Genomic DNA, 15,597 nt, shown 5'->3' with positions numbered 1-15,597 from the left:
GGCACCAAACAGAAGAAAACAGAACAGGAAGAGACTACATGGACTTCTTCAATCAAAAATGCTTATTTTCGCTTTCTACTTTAAAACGTTTTCTGTTGCTTGCTCTAATAAACACAACTATGGCTTTGGTGGGTGACAAGAAAATGTCATAGGCCTTGGGAGGGTCCCAGCCTCCAAGAGTGTGAGGACCACTGTTGTATGTGAAAACATAGTAACAATTTCAGTGTCTGTATGTGTTGTGATTGCTGCAGAATTAATTGCCTCATTGAGGACATTAACGTTTTCTGAATCTGAGTGTCTGATGAGCCACATTGATGCTTGAAGCCACTCTGTTTGTTGTTGACTAGGGAGTTTCAAGCAAAAGATAATCTGACACATAATATTAGGTACTGAAACCTGGAAACATAATACACAAATTAAGAGCTTTCATCCAAGTTACAGATTTCAGGAGAAAAAAGTTACTAATCTAAAAACTAAAACTGAAAAAAATCCGAAGGATAGTTGATCAAGTATGTTCACTGGATGAACTGTTACAACAAAACACTCACACACGCACACAAACATGCATGCACACACAGACATGCAGAGACACACGCAGACATACTCACACATAAACTCACTCACCATGAGGAAGGAGTATCCCACCCACAGACTCCTCCAGTTGGTGGGACAGAAGGGGTTGCTGTTTTCCTGGCTGTGAACTGCCACAGCAGGGGAGGGGGCCTCACACACTATGCAGCAGCTGATGTGCTGCTGGATGTCCTGGCCCACCACAGGCATCATGGGCACTGCCGCTGCGGTGGACAGCCAGTAGGACTTGTCATTGCAGCTGACGTGGTCACACATGCCCATTTTACAGTAGGGGAAAGGCATGGTGCTGAAGAGACACATACATGACCCGGCCTGACCTAGTAAGAGGAAAATACATGCCTGGTTACCGGTTACAATCATTCACACACACAGGTGCACAGATGAGCACACACACAAACAGTATTGTAGACCAACGTACCGAGGTCCTGCGTGTGGGCTTTCTCTTGGCCCTCCAGGTACAGCAAACTGTAGCCAGTCCACAGTTGTGTCATGTCTGCTGGACAGGAAAGGAATGTGTCTGATTGGCTGTGCATCACCAACAGGAAGCCAGAGTTAAAGGTGGTGGTGGGGCCTGGGCTGCCGGCATCTCCCGATCGGCCTGGGGCTCCTACGATGACAGACAGTAAGAGACAAAGAGAATATGCAGGCAGGGACAGTCAGAAAACATGGATATGTGAGGGATACTTAGCTACTCTTAAAGGGAGCATAATAGTGAATAATTGTTTTGCTTTTTTTAAAGGCATGTGATTCAATCAATCAATTCACAAACAATGAAGTAAAACAGCTGTAACCCGCGTTATTAACTGACAAACACGTAATTACTTGGTGTATCCATTGGCAATGTCCACGATAGGTATAACGCCAGGAGTTGCTAAAGGAAGTGACAGTTGAATCCTTAAGCCAAAATTCAATCAAATCATTGGCAACCCACATTGCTTTTGTTTAGGGGGTGTCGGAGGTGTAACTGCTGTCAAATCCCGGACATTGCCCTTGGATGCACAGAAGAAATCCCATGCAGACTCGTTACAAGTTTGAACACTGGAATGTGATGTAATCTACACCTCAATTAGGCTGATATAAATCCCTATAATTTTGTTTAATGATTTTCCATTTGAGTGTCATTACTTCTATACGGTCTACACTTTTTTTGTTCTGAACTTCTAACACGGGTGGGACATAAGCACAGGTGTGCTTTCGTGACAATGATCACGAAAGCAGCCACTCGCCGATTTGACAGCTCTAACACAGTAACACCTCAGACACTGCCTAAACAAAATAAATGAAAAGCTATGTCGGCTAACGCAAGTTACCGCAGATCTGATTGAATTCTGGACTTATATTTTGGGTTCTGATTGGGTACAACAGTTGAACTAAGCTCATGAGGTAATTCTAAGTTATATTTTCCAATAATAAATGGTTACAGTATATAACCAGGGCTCTCCGACCCTGGTCCTGGAGAGCTACCACTCTGTAGGTTTTCACTCCAACCCTCATTTAGCGCACCTGATTATAATAACTAGCTGGTTGATAAGCTGAATCAGGTTAGTTACAATTGTGGTTGGAGTGAAAACCTACAGGACGGTAGCTCTCAAGGAACAGGGTTGGAGAGCCCTGGTATATACAGTACAAGTCAAAAGTTTGAACACACCTACTCATTCAAGGGTTTTTCATTGTTTGTATTATTTTCAACATTGTAGAATAATAGTGAACACATCAATACTGTGAAATAACACATATGGAATCATGTAACCAAAAAATATATTTTATATTTGAGATTCTTCAAAGTAGCCACACTTTGCCTTGATGACAGCTTTGGACACTTTTGGCATTTACAATTAGGGTGTGGAAATGTTATGCTCTTAGTACTGTAGCCTACTCCCGACCGTCACGTTGCACAGCGCCATATTTTTCATTCCATCCTAATGGAAACCCTGATTGTTTTGGGGGGAATAGAAACATCCTAATATTCATCAAATTAATTAAGCAACATTTCTTAAAATCAGTCCCATATACTATGTTCTTACAATTTTTTTTAAATTGTCTAGTACAGCCACTATTGAAGGCTATCAAATGCTTCTCAAAGATGCCCTCTGGTGGTCAAGTTAGCACTAACTAGCTTTAATGGTTACAATGGCTGACATAACGTGCCATAGAATTCTGCAGCACCATGCAAGCTGTGCTGCAGTATGCTGCAACTTTTAAAGGACAAACCACTGTATGCCTTTCCTACGGGTTTTGATTTGATTTAAGGACTACAACCCAGCAGTTGTTATTCAGAAATACCTTAGGCAGGTGTAGCGCCCTAGTATGTGCTGAATAAATGTAATTAAACCGCTGGAAAAGATTTTCTCATGGAGTTTTCATTCAATAGGGTTTTCAGTACATTTCTGAAAAGCCATCCCTTTAAATACCTTTAATTTGATTCACTATAATATATTGAGAGAACAGGTTAATAATGTTAAAGATAAAAGAAAGAAAGCCATATAAATACCTTATGCATATTCATCACCGTTTCAGCACCAATTGGTAGATGTAAAAAATACTCTTGATGGTGAAAAAAAACAGGTTTGGAGAGCCTTTACGCACAACATACACTTTACATTAAAATTACATGGTGCAAGTGATCAATGCCGTTCAAGATACTACACAGATTATTACAGCAATTGTGAAGTTCTCCAAAGTCCTGCGACGACCTATGAATTCTATCTTGAAATTGCATGCGTTATATGATTACATAAGAAGAAATGTAAAGTTACAGTAATCTCGAAATGTGGCCTTGGATGTGTTACAAATGTTTAGATTCTATGTTACATTAGTTTGTAAGATAGCCTTAACTTTAGGCTATTTACTGTATTACAAAAGTTATATTGAATTGTGTTTCGTTGACAATGCAACCAAATATCAACATTTGAAGGAGATTCATCTGCTTGGATACTTCCATCTGTGCCACCGACAAAGTCAAATCAAACTTTAAATAAACTTTAAAAACAATGTGATTTGATTTAGTCCTATATTTTTACTTACATTTTTTGTTTAGATGGAGATGTGAATTTCAGGGAGATGTATCAATTATTCATGTTTAGACAAACTGGAATTAAAGTCAGACTAAGTCAGTGGCACTGATGGAACAATCCAAGCAGAAGATACATCTCACTGCCACTGACTGAGATCTCGCTCTATGTGGCCAACTTAATGTTTTTAATTTGGTCAACACTCATAAGGGCCCCCGACAGTATTCCAGGTCGCGTTCTCAGAGCATGTGCAGAACAACTGGCTGGCACGGTCAACCTTTCCTTGTAGCAATCTACAATCCCCACGGCTCAAGCTGACCACCATCATTCCTGTTCCTGAGAAATCTAAGGCTACATGCATCAATGTAGCAATCACATCTGTAATCATGAAGTGCTTTGAAAGGCTGTTTATGGCACACATCCCAGTCTCCAACCTTTTCTGAGTCAAGATCACTTTCGTAGTCAAAAAGCAAGCCGAGATCTACCGCTCAGATTCTCTTTTAAACATGACATAAGAAATGTAGCATTAACCTAATGAAAACAGTTCTGCTCTCCCTGGCAGAGCAACATGTCTGACACCAACAGGCTCCTCTGAACAGCTTCCATTGTCCATTTGGAAGACCCATTTGCGACCAAGCTTTAACTTCCTGATTGATGTCTTGAGATGTTGCTTCAATATATCCACATAATTTTCCTTCCTCACGATGCCATCTATTTTGTGAAGTGCACCAGTCCCTCCTGCAGCAAAGCACCCCCACAACATGATGCTGTCACCCCCGTGCTTCACGTTTTTTTCCTTTTTCCTCCAAACATAACAATGGTCATTATGGCCAAACAGTTCTATTTTTGTTTCATCAGACCAGAGGACATTTCTCCAAAAAGTACGATCTTTGTCCCCATGTGCAGTTGCAAACCGTAGTCTGGCTTTTTATTGGCAGTTTTGGAGCAGTGGCTTCTTCCTTGCTGAGCGGCCTTTCAAGTTATGTCAATATTAGGACTCATTTCAATGTGGATATAGATACTTTTGTAACTGTTTCCTCCAGCATCTTCACATCTTTGCTGTTGTTCTGGTATTGATTTGCAGTTTTCGCACCAAAATACGTACATCTCTAGGAGACAGAATGCGTCTCCTCCCTGAGCGGTATGACGGCTGTGTGGTCCCATGGTGTTTATACTTGCGTACTATTGTTTATACAGATGAACGTGGTACCTTCAGGCGTTTGGAAATTGCTCCTAAGGATGAACCAGACTTGTGGAGGTCTACAATTATTTTGCTGAGGTCTTGGCTGATTTCTTTTGATTTTCCCATGATGTCAAGCAAAGAGGCACTGAGTTTGAAGGTAGGCCTTGAAATACATCCACAGGTACACCTCCAATAGGCTAATTGAAATCATTTGAGTCAATCCGAAGCTTATAAAGCTATGACATCATTTTCTGGAATTTTCCAAGCTGTTTAAAGGCACAGTCATCTTAGTGTATGTAAACTTCTGACCCACTGGAATTGGGATACAGTGAAATATAAGTGAAATAATCTGTCTGTAAAGAATTGTTGGGAAAATTACTTGTGCCATGCACAGAGTAGATGACCTAACTGACTTGCCAAAACTATAGTTTGTTAACAAGACATTTGTGGAGTGGTTGAAAAATTAGTTTTAATGACTCCAACCTAAGTGTATGTAAACTTCCGACTGCAACTGTACAGGTGATATGAGTAATGGAAGATGTTTAAACATTATTAAAGTGGCATTGTTTAAAGTGACTAGTGACCCATTTATCTCGGATTCCAAGATGGTGCTGCAGTAGGACGTGTGTATCTGTCTTTGTCTTATCCCGTGTCTTATCCCGTGTAAATAGCCAGTCTTTTTCGTATATATCTTAATCTCACTTTCTATCTACGAACTAAATATACTTTCCTGCATCCCGCCTCACCCAATGTGGTATGGATCTACTATTTTTATTCCTTATAACTGGATCTTCCATCAGGAGCTAGCCAGCTAACTAGCTACTAGTCTTTGTTAGCCACGGCTAGCGGTCCTCGCCTTTTTCCCCGTCATCAGCCAGCCTTAGCTCGGACAACACCTGCCAGTCTGCACAGCGCGATATCAACCCAGAGCATATCGAACTGCTTCTCTCTACAATATCACCGGATTCCTGCCATTCTGGATCATTACATCGGATCATTACTCCAGATCATCACAGCTAGCTAGCTAGCTGCAAACGAGTGGCAACTGTTAGCTAACGCCTCTGTCCCAGAGCAAGCACCGGCCTCGAGCTAGGCCCATATACCAGCTAATTCTAGGGCTACAATACCTCCTTTGCCAATTGGCCTGGACCCTTTATTGTCGACATGAAGCCCCGCCAATCCATCACGACTGGAGTGCCGACGTGACTGCCCGATGTGGTCTCAACAGGCTATTCTATTACGATGTTGCCGAAGAACCATCTACTATCCCCGTCCCGCTAGCTTTTCTGAACGCTGTGTCCCCTGCTTGCCTAGCGTAGTAGTGATTACCGAACAGCACCCTGACTCACCTATTGCTGCTCTTTTGACCCAATGATCACTCGGCTACACAGCTGATGCCCCCTGGACTGTTTCAATAACATGGTACCTCGTTTTGTTTACCTGTCGGCTCCAGCCTCGAACTCAAGTCCTGTATGTACCTAACTGACCCGCTCTGCCCATTCATCGCCATTTACCTGTTGCTGTCTTAGCTCTCCTGATCAACACCAGTGATTGCTTTATGCTTCTCTCTAATGTCAATATGCCCTGTCTACTGCTGTCTTTGCTAGTTTTATTTCACTGTAGAGCCTTCAGTCCCACTCAAAATGCCTTAGATAGCTCTTCCGTCCCACCCCACACACATGCAGAGAACTAATCTGGCTTAACTTCTCCCTCCAGAGACGAAACCTCTCTCATCGTCACCCAACGCCTAGGTTTACCTCCACTGTACTCACATCCTACCATACCCTTGTCTGTATGCCTTGAATCTATTCTACCACGCCCAGAAATCTGCTCCTTTTATTCTCTGTCCCCAACGCACTAGACGACCAGTTCCTATAGCCTTTAGTCGTACCCTTAACCTACTCCTCCTCTGTACCTCTGGTGATGTAGAGGTTAGCCCAGGCTCTATAGCCCCCAGTTCCCCTCCTATTCCCCAGGCGCTATCATTTGTTGACTTCTGTAACCGTAAAAGCCCTGTTTTCATGCATGTTAACCTGTTAGGGCTAGGGGCAGTATTGACACGGCTGGATAAAAAACATACCCGATTTAATCTGGTTACCACTCCTACCCAGTAACTAGAATATGCATATACTTATTACATATGGATAGAAAACACCCTAAAGTTTCTAAAACTGTTTGAATGGTGTCTGTGAGTATAACAGAACTCAAATGGCAGGTCAAAACCTGAGAGATTCCTTTACAGGAAGTGGCCTGTCTGACCATTTCTTGAACTTCTTTTCCATCTCTATCATTTACTAAGGATCTCTGCTCTAACGTGACACTTCCCACGTCGTCCATAGGCGCTCAGAGCCCGGGAAAAAAACAGAATGTCGTCATTCCAGCCCCAGGCTGAAACACATTATCGCCTTTCTCAAGTGGCCGATCAAGGGACACTGGGCTTATGCGCATGACCCGACCGCCCCCGCCTTTGGGATTTTTTCCTCTGTTTGCCGAAAGGAGATTCCCTGTCGGAATATTATCGCTTTTCTACGAGAAAAATGGCGTAAAATTGATTTTAAACAGCGGTTGACATGCTTGAAGTACGGTAATGGAATATTTAGAATTTTATTGTCACGAATTGCGCCATGCGCGCGACACTACTTTACTATTTCGGATAGTGTCTGGAACGCACGAACAAAACGCCGCTATTCGGATATAACGATGGATTATTTTGGACCAAACCAACATTTGTTATTGAAGTAGCAGTCCTGGGTGTGCATTCTGACGAAGACAACAAAAGGTAATCAAACTTTTATAATAGTAAATATGATTATGGTGAGTGCTAAACTTGCCGGGTGTCTAAATAGCGAGCCCGTGATGCCTGGGCTATGTACTTAGAATATTGCAAAATGTGCTTTCACCAAAAAGCTATTTTAAAATCGGACATATCGAGTGCATAGAGGAGGTCTGTATCTAGCACTCACCATAATCATATTTACTATTATAAAAGTTTGATTACCTTTTGTTGTCTTCGTCAGAATGCACTCCCAGGACTGCTACTTCAATAACAAATGTTGGTTTGGTCCAAAATAATCCATCGTTATATCCAAATAGCGGCGTTTTGTTTGTGCGTTCAAGACACTATCCGGGTAAATAAGGGTCACGAGCATGGCGCAATTCGTGACAAAAGATTTCTAAATATTCCATTACCGTACTTCAAGCATGTCAACCGCTGTTTAAAATCAATTTTTATGCCATTTTTCTCGTAAAAAAACGATAATATTCCGACCGGGAATCTGCGTTTAAGTAAACAGACAAAAGAAAACATAGCATGGGGTCGACGCGGGCACGCGCCTGAGTCTCACAGTACTGTAACCAGCCACTACCCAAACGCGCTACTTTTTTTCAACCAGAGCCTGCAAAGCCACGATTCAGCTTTTTGCCGCTTTCTGAGAGCCCATGGGAGCCGTAGGAAGTGTCACGTAACAGCAGAGATCCTCTGTAATGGATAGAGATAATCAAGAAGGGCAAGAAATTGTCAGACAGTGCACTTCCTCCATGGAATCTTCTCAGGTTTTGGCCTGCCAAATGAGTTCTGTTATACTCACAGACACCATTCAAACAGTTTTAGAAACTTTGGATTGTTTTCTATCCAAAGCTAATAATTATATGCATATTCTGGGCAGGAGTAATAATCAGATTAAATCGGGTACGTTTTTTATCCGGCTGTGAAAATACTGTCCCCTAGCCATAACAGGTTAACCTCATTCCGTCAGTAGAGGATGCCTGGTTATTCTTTAAAAGGGCTTTCCTCACCATCTTAAATAAGCATGCAAATTCAAAAAATGTAAAACTAAGAACAGATATAGCCCTTGATTCAATTCAGACCTGACTGCCCTTGACCAGCACAAGAACATCCTGTGGCGTACTGCATTAGCATTGAATAGCCCCCGCGATATGCAATTTTTCAGGGAAGTTAGGAACCAATATACACAGGCAGTTAGGAAAGCTCAGGCTACCATTTTCAAACAGAAATTTGCATCCTGTAGCACAAACTCCAAAAATTCTGGGACACTGTAAAGTCCATGGAGAATAGGAGCACCTCCACCCAGCTGCCCACTGCACTGAGGCTTGGAAACACTGTCAACACGAATAAATGTACGATAATCGCGAATTTTAATAAGCATTTTTCTACGGCTGGACATGCTTTCCACCTGGCTACCACTACCCCGGTCAACAGCTCTGCACCCCCCAAAATCCCCTATTTCTCCAAATCCAGATAGATGATGTTCTGAATGAGCTGCAAAATCTGGACCCCTACAAATCACCTGGGATAGACAATCTGGACCCTCTCTTTCTAAAATTATCCACCATAATTGTTGCAACCTCTATTACTAGACCAGATGCTGCTGGAAGTGGTGTTGGAGGGCCAGTAGGAGGCACTCTTTCCTCTGGTCTAAAAAATATCCCAATGCCCCAGGGCAGTAATTGGGGACACTGCCCTGTGTAGGGTGCCATCTTTCGGATGGGACGTTAAACGGGTGTCCTGACTCTCTGAGGTCATTAAAGATCCCATTGCACTTATCGTAAGAGTAGGGGTGTTAACCCGGTGTCCTGGCTAAATTCCCAATCTGGCCCTCATTCCATCACGGCCACCTAATCATCCCCAGCTTACAATTGGCTTATTCATCCCCCTCCTCTCATCTGAAACTATTCCCCAGGTCGTTGCTGTAAATGAGAATGTGTTCTCAGTCAACTTACCTGGTAAAATAACGGTTAAATAAATAAATAAAAAACTAGCCTGTTCAACCGATCTTTCATATCGTCTAAGATCCCAAAAGATTGAAAGCTGCCGCGGTCATCCCCCTCTTCAAAGGGGGTGACACTCCAAACCCAAACTGTTACAGACCTATATCTATCCTACCCTGCCTTTCTAAAGTCTTCAAAAGCCAAGTTAAACAGATCACCGACCATTTTGAATCCCACCGTACCATATACTACCCTCTCGTTAGCTGGCCCTCGCTTCATATTCGTTGCCAAACCCACTGGCTCCAGGTCATCTATAAGTCTTTGCTAGCTAAAGCCTCACCTTATCTCAGCTCACTGGTCACCATAGCAGCACCCGTAGCACGCGCTCCAGCAGGTATATTTCACTGGTCACCCCCAAAGCCAACTCCTCCTTTGGCCGCTTTTCCTTTCAGTTCTCTGCTGCCAATGACAGAAACAAATTGCAAAGATCACTGAAGCTGGAGACTTATATCTCCATCACTAACTTTAAGCATCAGCTTTCAGAGCAGCTTACCGATCATTGCACCTGTACATATCCCATCTGTAAATATCCCTCCCAACTACCCCAGTATCTCTACTTGCACATTCATCTTCTGCACATCTATCACTCCAGTGTTAAATTGTAATTATTTTGCCACTATGGCCTATTTATTGCCTTACCTCCCTAATCTTACTACATTTGCACACACTGTATATAGCCTTTTCTATTGTGTTATTGACTGTATGTTTGTTTATCCCATGTTTAACTCTGTGTTGTTTTCGTCGCACTGCTTTGCTCTACCTTGGCCAGGTCGCAGTTGTAAATGAGAACTTGTACTCAACTGGCCTACCTGGTTAAATAAAGGTGAAATATATATTTTTTAAATGTAATATTAAAGTGGCCAGTGATTTGGTCTCAATGTAGGCAGCAGCCTCTGAGTTAGAGATTGCTGTTTAACAGTCTGATGGCCTTGAGATCGAAGCTGTTTTTCACTCTCTCAGTCGCAAATTTGATGCACCTGTACTGACCTCGCCTTCTGGATGGTAGTGGTGTGAACAGGCAGTGGCTCGGGTGATTGTTGTCCTTGATGATCTTTTTGGCCTTCCTATGACATCAGTTGCTGTAGGTGTCATGAAGGGCAGGTAGTTTTCCTCCGGTGATGCATTGTGCAGACTGCACCACCCTCTGGAGAACCTTGCGGTTGAGGGCGGTGCAGTTGCCGTACCAGGCTGTGATACAGCCCGACAGGATGCTCTCCATTGTGCATCTGTAAAAGTTTGTCAGGGTTTTGGGTGACAAGCCAAATTTCTTCAACCTCCTGAGGTTGAAGAGGCGCTGTTGTGCCTTCTTCACCACACTGTCTGTGTGGGTGGACCATTTCAGTTTGTCCGGGATTTGTACGCCGAGGAACTTAAAACTTTCCACCTTCTCCATTGCTGTCCCTTCGATGTGGATGGGGGGGGGGGTGCTCCTCTGCTGTTTCCTGAAGTCCACGATCATCTCCTTTGTTTTGTTGACATTGAGTGAGAGGTTGTTTTCCTGACACCACACTCCGAGTACCCTCACCTCCTCCCTGTAGGCTGTCTCGTCGTTGTTGGTAATCAAGCCCACTACTGTTGTGTCGTCTGCAAACTTGATGATTGAGTTGGAGGCATGCATGGCCACGCAATCACCCTATACGCTGATGCTACTCTGTTTATCATATATCCTGATGCCTAGTCACCATGCCCCTATACATATCTAACCCTACCACTCCAGTATCCCTGCAATTTGTAAATATGGTATTGGCACTGACCCTGGAACTGACCTTGTACGGTATATAGCTTACATACTTTCGTGTTCTCTTATTTCTATTTCTTGTATGTTTTTGTTCTACTTCACTTGTTTATTTATTTGTTTTAGTACTACTGATATTGATTAGTGCATTGTTGGAAAAGAGCAAGAAAGGCATTTCACTGTACTTTTGCATATGACAATAACAAGTTTAAACTTAAATATAATTCAATTTGAAGTCAACCAGAGCTTGAAGCGTTAGACCTATTGTATTGTCTATTTTCAGTTGAGTTCTGGGTTGAGCTGAAACAATAGCTGTTGATTACTTTGCAAATACTATTTAGGTCTAAATAGCATCATTGATGATATATGAGTGATAAAGTATGGTCACATTTCATTTGCTCTGTTCAACCTACCCTTTGGAATGACGTTGATAGCAACAGTGAATCTATTTTGTTTTTAAGTGGAGCTCTCTCAACAATCATTCTCATGATCACACATTGGTAATAGTCAGTGACAAATATTATAGCTAGGCAGGTTTGGCTAAAACCCTGGATGGTAAACCAAAGGGTAGCTGTAGATAGATCAATTCTCTCGTTGGAGGTGCTGCCCAGATATAACGTTGAAGATCTGACATTGTTTTAAAGGTACAAATTCAACATCTTTTATACAAGGTTTGTCAATGTTGAAATTTGGTTACGAAGATGATGTAATCCTGTGGTTGAAATTTCACCTGATGTATTTTCCACGCAGATTCCACATCACAATACAATGCAAATTACTTCAAAACAACGTTGATTCAACCAGTTTGTGCTGACTGGGTTGATTCATCCAGAAAGTTGTCATATTCAAAAGTTTACAACAGTCCTATAAATCTACCCTAATCCTCATTGATCATGGAAGTGCGATGACAATAGCCTAGTCGCCATAAACCGGGCACCAGGCTCCAGGTCTGAACTGCATTCCATGATGATTCAAGTAGGCTACATGTCCCAAATTATTAAACATTGATGTAATGGAATGGTGCAAAAATGTAGGCTACAAATTGAAGGAAACTAACACTAATGTTGTAATGTGTTTGATGCTATTGCGCACAGCTTTCCATAGGCTACAGTAGTCTATTTAGCTTGCATCCCCGCAAATTATGAAGGCGTATAATACAATTTTGGATTAATCGCACAGCTACAGTATATATTACTGACAGTTATGGCTGTTTCACGTGATGTATTGTTGTCTCTAACGTCTTGCCCTTTGTGCGGTTGTCTTTGTCCAATAATGTTTGTACCATGTTTTGCGCTGCTACCATGTTGTGCTGCTGCCATGTTGTGTTGCTACCATGTTGTGGTCATGTTGTGCTGCTTACATGCTGTGTTGTCATGTGTTGCTGCCATGCTATGTTGTTGTCCTAAGTCTCTCTTTATGTGGTGTTGTGGTGTCTCTTTTGTCGTGATGTGCATTTTGTCCTATATTTTTATTTTTAATCGCAGCCCCTGTCCCCGCAGGTAGCCTTTTGGCAGGCCATCATTGTAAATAAGAATTTGTTCTTAACTAACTTGCCTAGTTAAATAAAGGTTTAAATAAAAAATATTCATTTGTGAATGCTTAAGGCAAGAAACAGCCACATTTTCAAATCATAGTCGCACACCTCATGTAACCTAGCCCATACGCCTATGTTTTGATAAGGTTTGTATCAACTAAAGTGGCCAAATAACTTCTTAAACTTGCGCATATTAATTTCCTTTACAACGGGTGAAGAGCCTAACTGGCATACATATGCAGCGCGTATAAAAATGCACCTTTATAAAAATGCATTTGCGTTCACTTTTGAGAATGGTGTTTTCCTGCTATTGGAACATTCGCACTTATAGCCTACTGCTATGTGAGTATTGCTGCGCTGATAATGTGAAGAAATAGCCTAATAGTTCACCAACATTTTAAGCTAAACGTTCTGATCTGTTGCGTCAGGCTCATTGCTTAAGACAGTTTTTTTTATACTAGTGGTTGTATTAATTTAGGATCTATCGCATCCCAGAACTGTCCAAGACTATGTTTTTTTATATTTCTTTCTAGCGCAGAATAGAATAGGTAAACTTTTGTACTGTGTGGGTTAGTAGATTGACATAGGCTTGTGCTTTTGCTGTTTCTTAGGCCTACTCATCTTTTTGGTTGACAAAAGTAAATGACAGTTCTTCCAATCAAATCAAATCAATTTATTTATATAGCCCTTCGTACATCAGCTGATATCTCAAAGTGCTGTACAGAAACCCAGCCTAAAACCCCAAACAGCAAGCAATGCATGTGAAAGAAGCACGGTGGCTAGGAAAAACTCCTTAGAAAGGCCAAAAACCTAGGAAGAAACCTAGAGAGGAACCAGGCTATGAGGGGTGGCCAGTCCTCTTCTGGCTGTGCAGGGTGGATATTATAACAGAACATGGTCAAGATGTTAAAATGTTCATAAATGACCAGCATGGTCAAATAATAATAATCATAGTAGTTGTCGAGGGTGCAACAAGCACGTCCGGTGAACATCTTCAGCACGCGCCTCGAAATTGGATAACGATGCACACAGTTGCGTCCCCAATGTGTCTGTCTTCACTTGTACCCTGTGAGAAAGACCCAATCATGTGATGGAGAGCCATGTGAATGAGAGGTGCTTCGACATGCAGCCAGGAGAAGGGAATTATAATTATTATACTCAGCCCAAGGGAACAACGGCCACTGGCCGCAAAAGGCATGGATTTTTTAGGGGGAATTACGAGCACAAAGGAAATGCAGACGGGAAATTCGAGGCATTATCAAGTGCTTGTAAAATTGTGAATGAGAGACTGATGAAGTGTGTACAGCCTGCGCAAAAACAACAAAGCAGAGCTCATGCCTTTCATGCAACTTTTTTCAAATCATCCTTAGAGTCGCATCATGCAGCATTAGAATGTATAAAAAATCTAAACATATAGCCCAACATTTGTATCACAACTAAAGTTTAATAAATAACTCTAAATTAGGCATATACTTAGGAGTACCTGTTTCCTTGTTAACTGCTCAACACAGAATAGCCGCATGTGCGCACTCCTTCAAATGGTTTGGAGGAAATATCCTTTCGATTTTATTCAGCTATGTTCAAATTGTATTCTTCATACTATAAAATAATGCCACGGAATTCTAAGCAAATCCTGTCTGCTTAACGAACTAGTATAACATAAGGACAAATCAGAGTATGCTATTCTATTCTTCTGAAACATACTACGTTTCTTTAGACCTGTCTAAAATAAATAATGGATTTATTGTCATGGTGTAGGCTATATTACATGGATTTATTAAAATGTAAATGTTCCAAAGGCCTGCATCAGTAGCTTGTAGTCTATGCATGGAAGCCAGGAGATGCTAAATGTGTTGATGTTAATTACTGTGAGACCGGCAGTTATTTGCTTGACAATCACCGGCTCACAAAATGTCATGACCGCCACAGCCCTAGTCACTACTTGGCACCAACAAACACCCTATAATTTCTGGCCCTCTGCCCTCCCTAAATCATGGAGTTGAACGGTCCAGCAGACTTTTAGCTCTCCATAACTGGCTACGAGACTATTGCAGCTCTGTGGGTGTAACAGTTATTGACAATTTTGCTACCTTCTGAAAACAAAGCACTTTTTATAAGGAGGATGGGATACACCCAAATAACTTGGGTTCCTGGATTCTTTCACAACATTATAAGGCTGCGTTGAGACAATGCTCTATCAATGATCCAAGCCCAGCTCAGCTAATCCCTACAATTGTGTCGCTGAGTTGTCATAATGCTTCAGCAAATATACATTATCTCAGGTGCATTGGAAGATACAATGTAAGTAACCTGATTTATGTCCCTCTTACTGCCCTGAATGCTTCTACTGATCCAACAGATATTTTATGCAGTAATCATTTGGCAATGAACCAGAGTGATAAAATCAAAGTTATTTGTCACATGCGCCACATTCAACAGGTGTAGACCTTACCGTGAAATGCTTACTAACAAGCACTTAACCAACAATGCAGTTAAGAAAATAGAGTTAAGAAAATATTTACAAAATAAACTAAAGTAAAAAAATCAATTTTTTTAAAGTAACACAGAACAATAATGAGGCTATGTACAGGGGGTACCAGTACCGAGTCCATGTGCGGGGGTACAAGTTAGTTGAGGTAATTTGTACATACAGGTAGGGGTAAAGGGACTATGCATAGATAATAAACAGCAAGTAGCAGCAATGTAAAAACAAAGGGGGCTGGTGTTAACCTGTTAGGGCTAGGGGGCAGTATTG

The 15,597-nt window shown here is 41.8% G+C and overlaps 1 protein-coding gene across 1 annotated transcript; it reads right to left on the bottom strand.

Annotated features, from left to right (window-relative positions):
* Positions 1–515: 515 nt before the first annotated feature.
* On the bottom strand, positions 516–1,426 carry LOC106612345 (collagen alpha-2(IV) chain-like). The gene is made up of 4 exons (XM_014213402.2): positions 1,414–1,426; positions 1,010–1,198; positions 625–908; positions 516–527 (listed from the first exon to the last, which is right to left on the bottom strand). Exons 1-4 carry the CDS (start codon positions 1,424–1,426, stop codon positions 516–518), a joined length of 498 nt encoding a protein of 165 aa, XP_014068877.2.
* Positions 1,427–15,597: the final 14,171 nt, after the last annotated feature.

Source organism: Salmo salar, chromosome ssa09 (genome assembly GCF_905237065.1).
Source record: "Salmo salar chromosome ssa09, Ssal_v3.1, whole genome shotgun sequence".
Classification (NCBI taxonomy): domain Eukaryota; kingdom Metazoa; phylum Chordata; class Actinopteri; order Salmoniformes; family Salmonidae; genus Salmo; species Salmo salar.
Note: the sequence above shows the minus strand (reverse complement) of the source record. Positions and strands in the feature narration are given on the sequence as shown.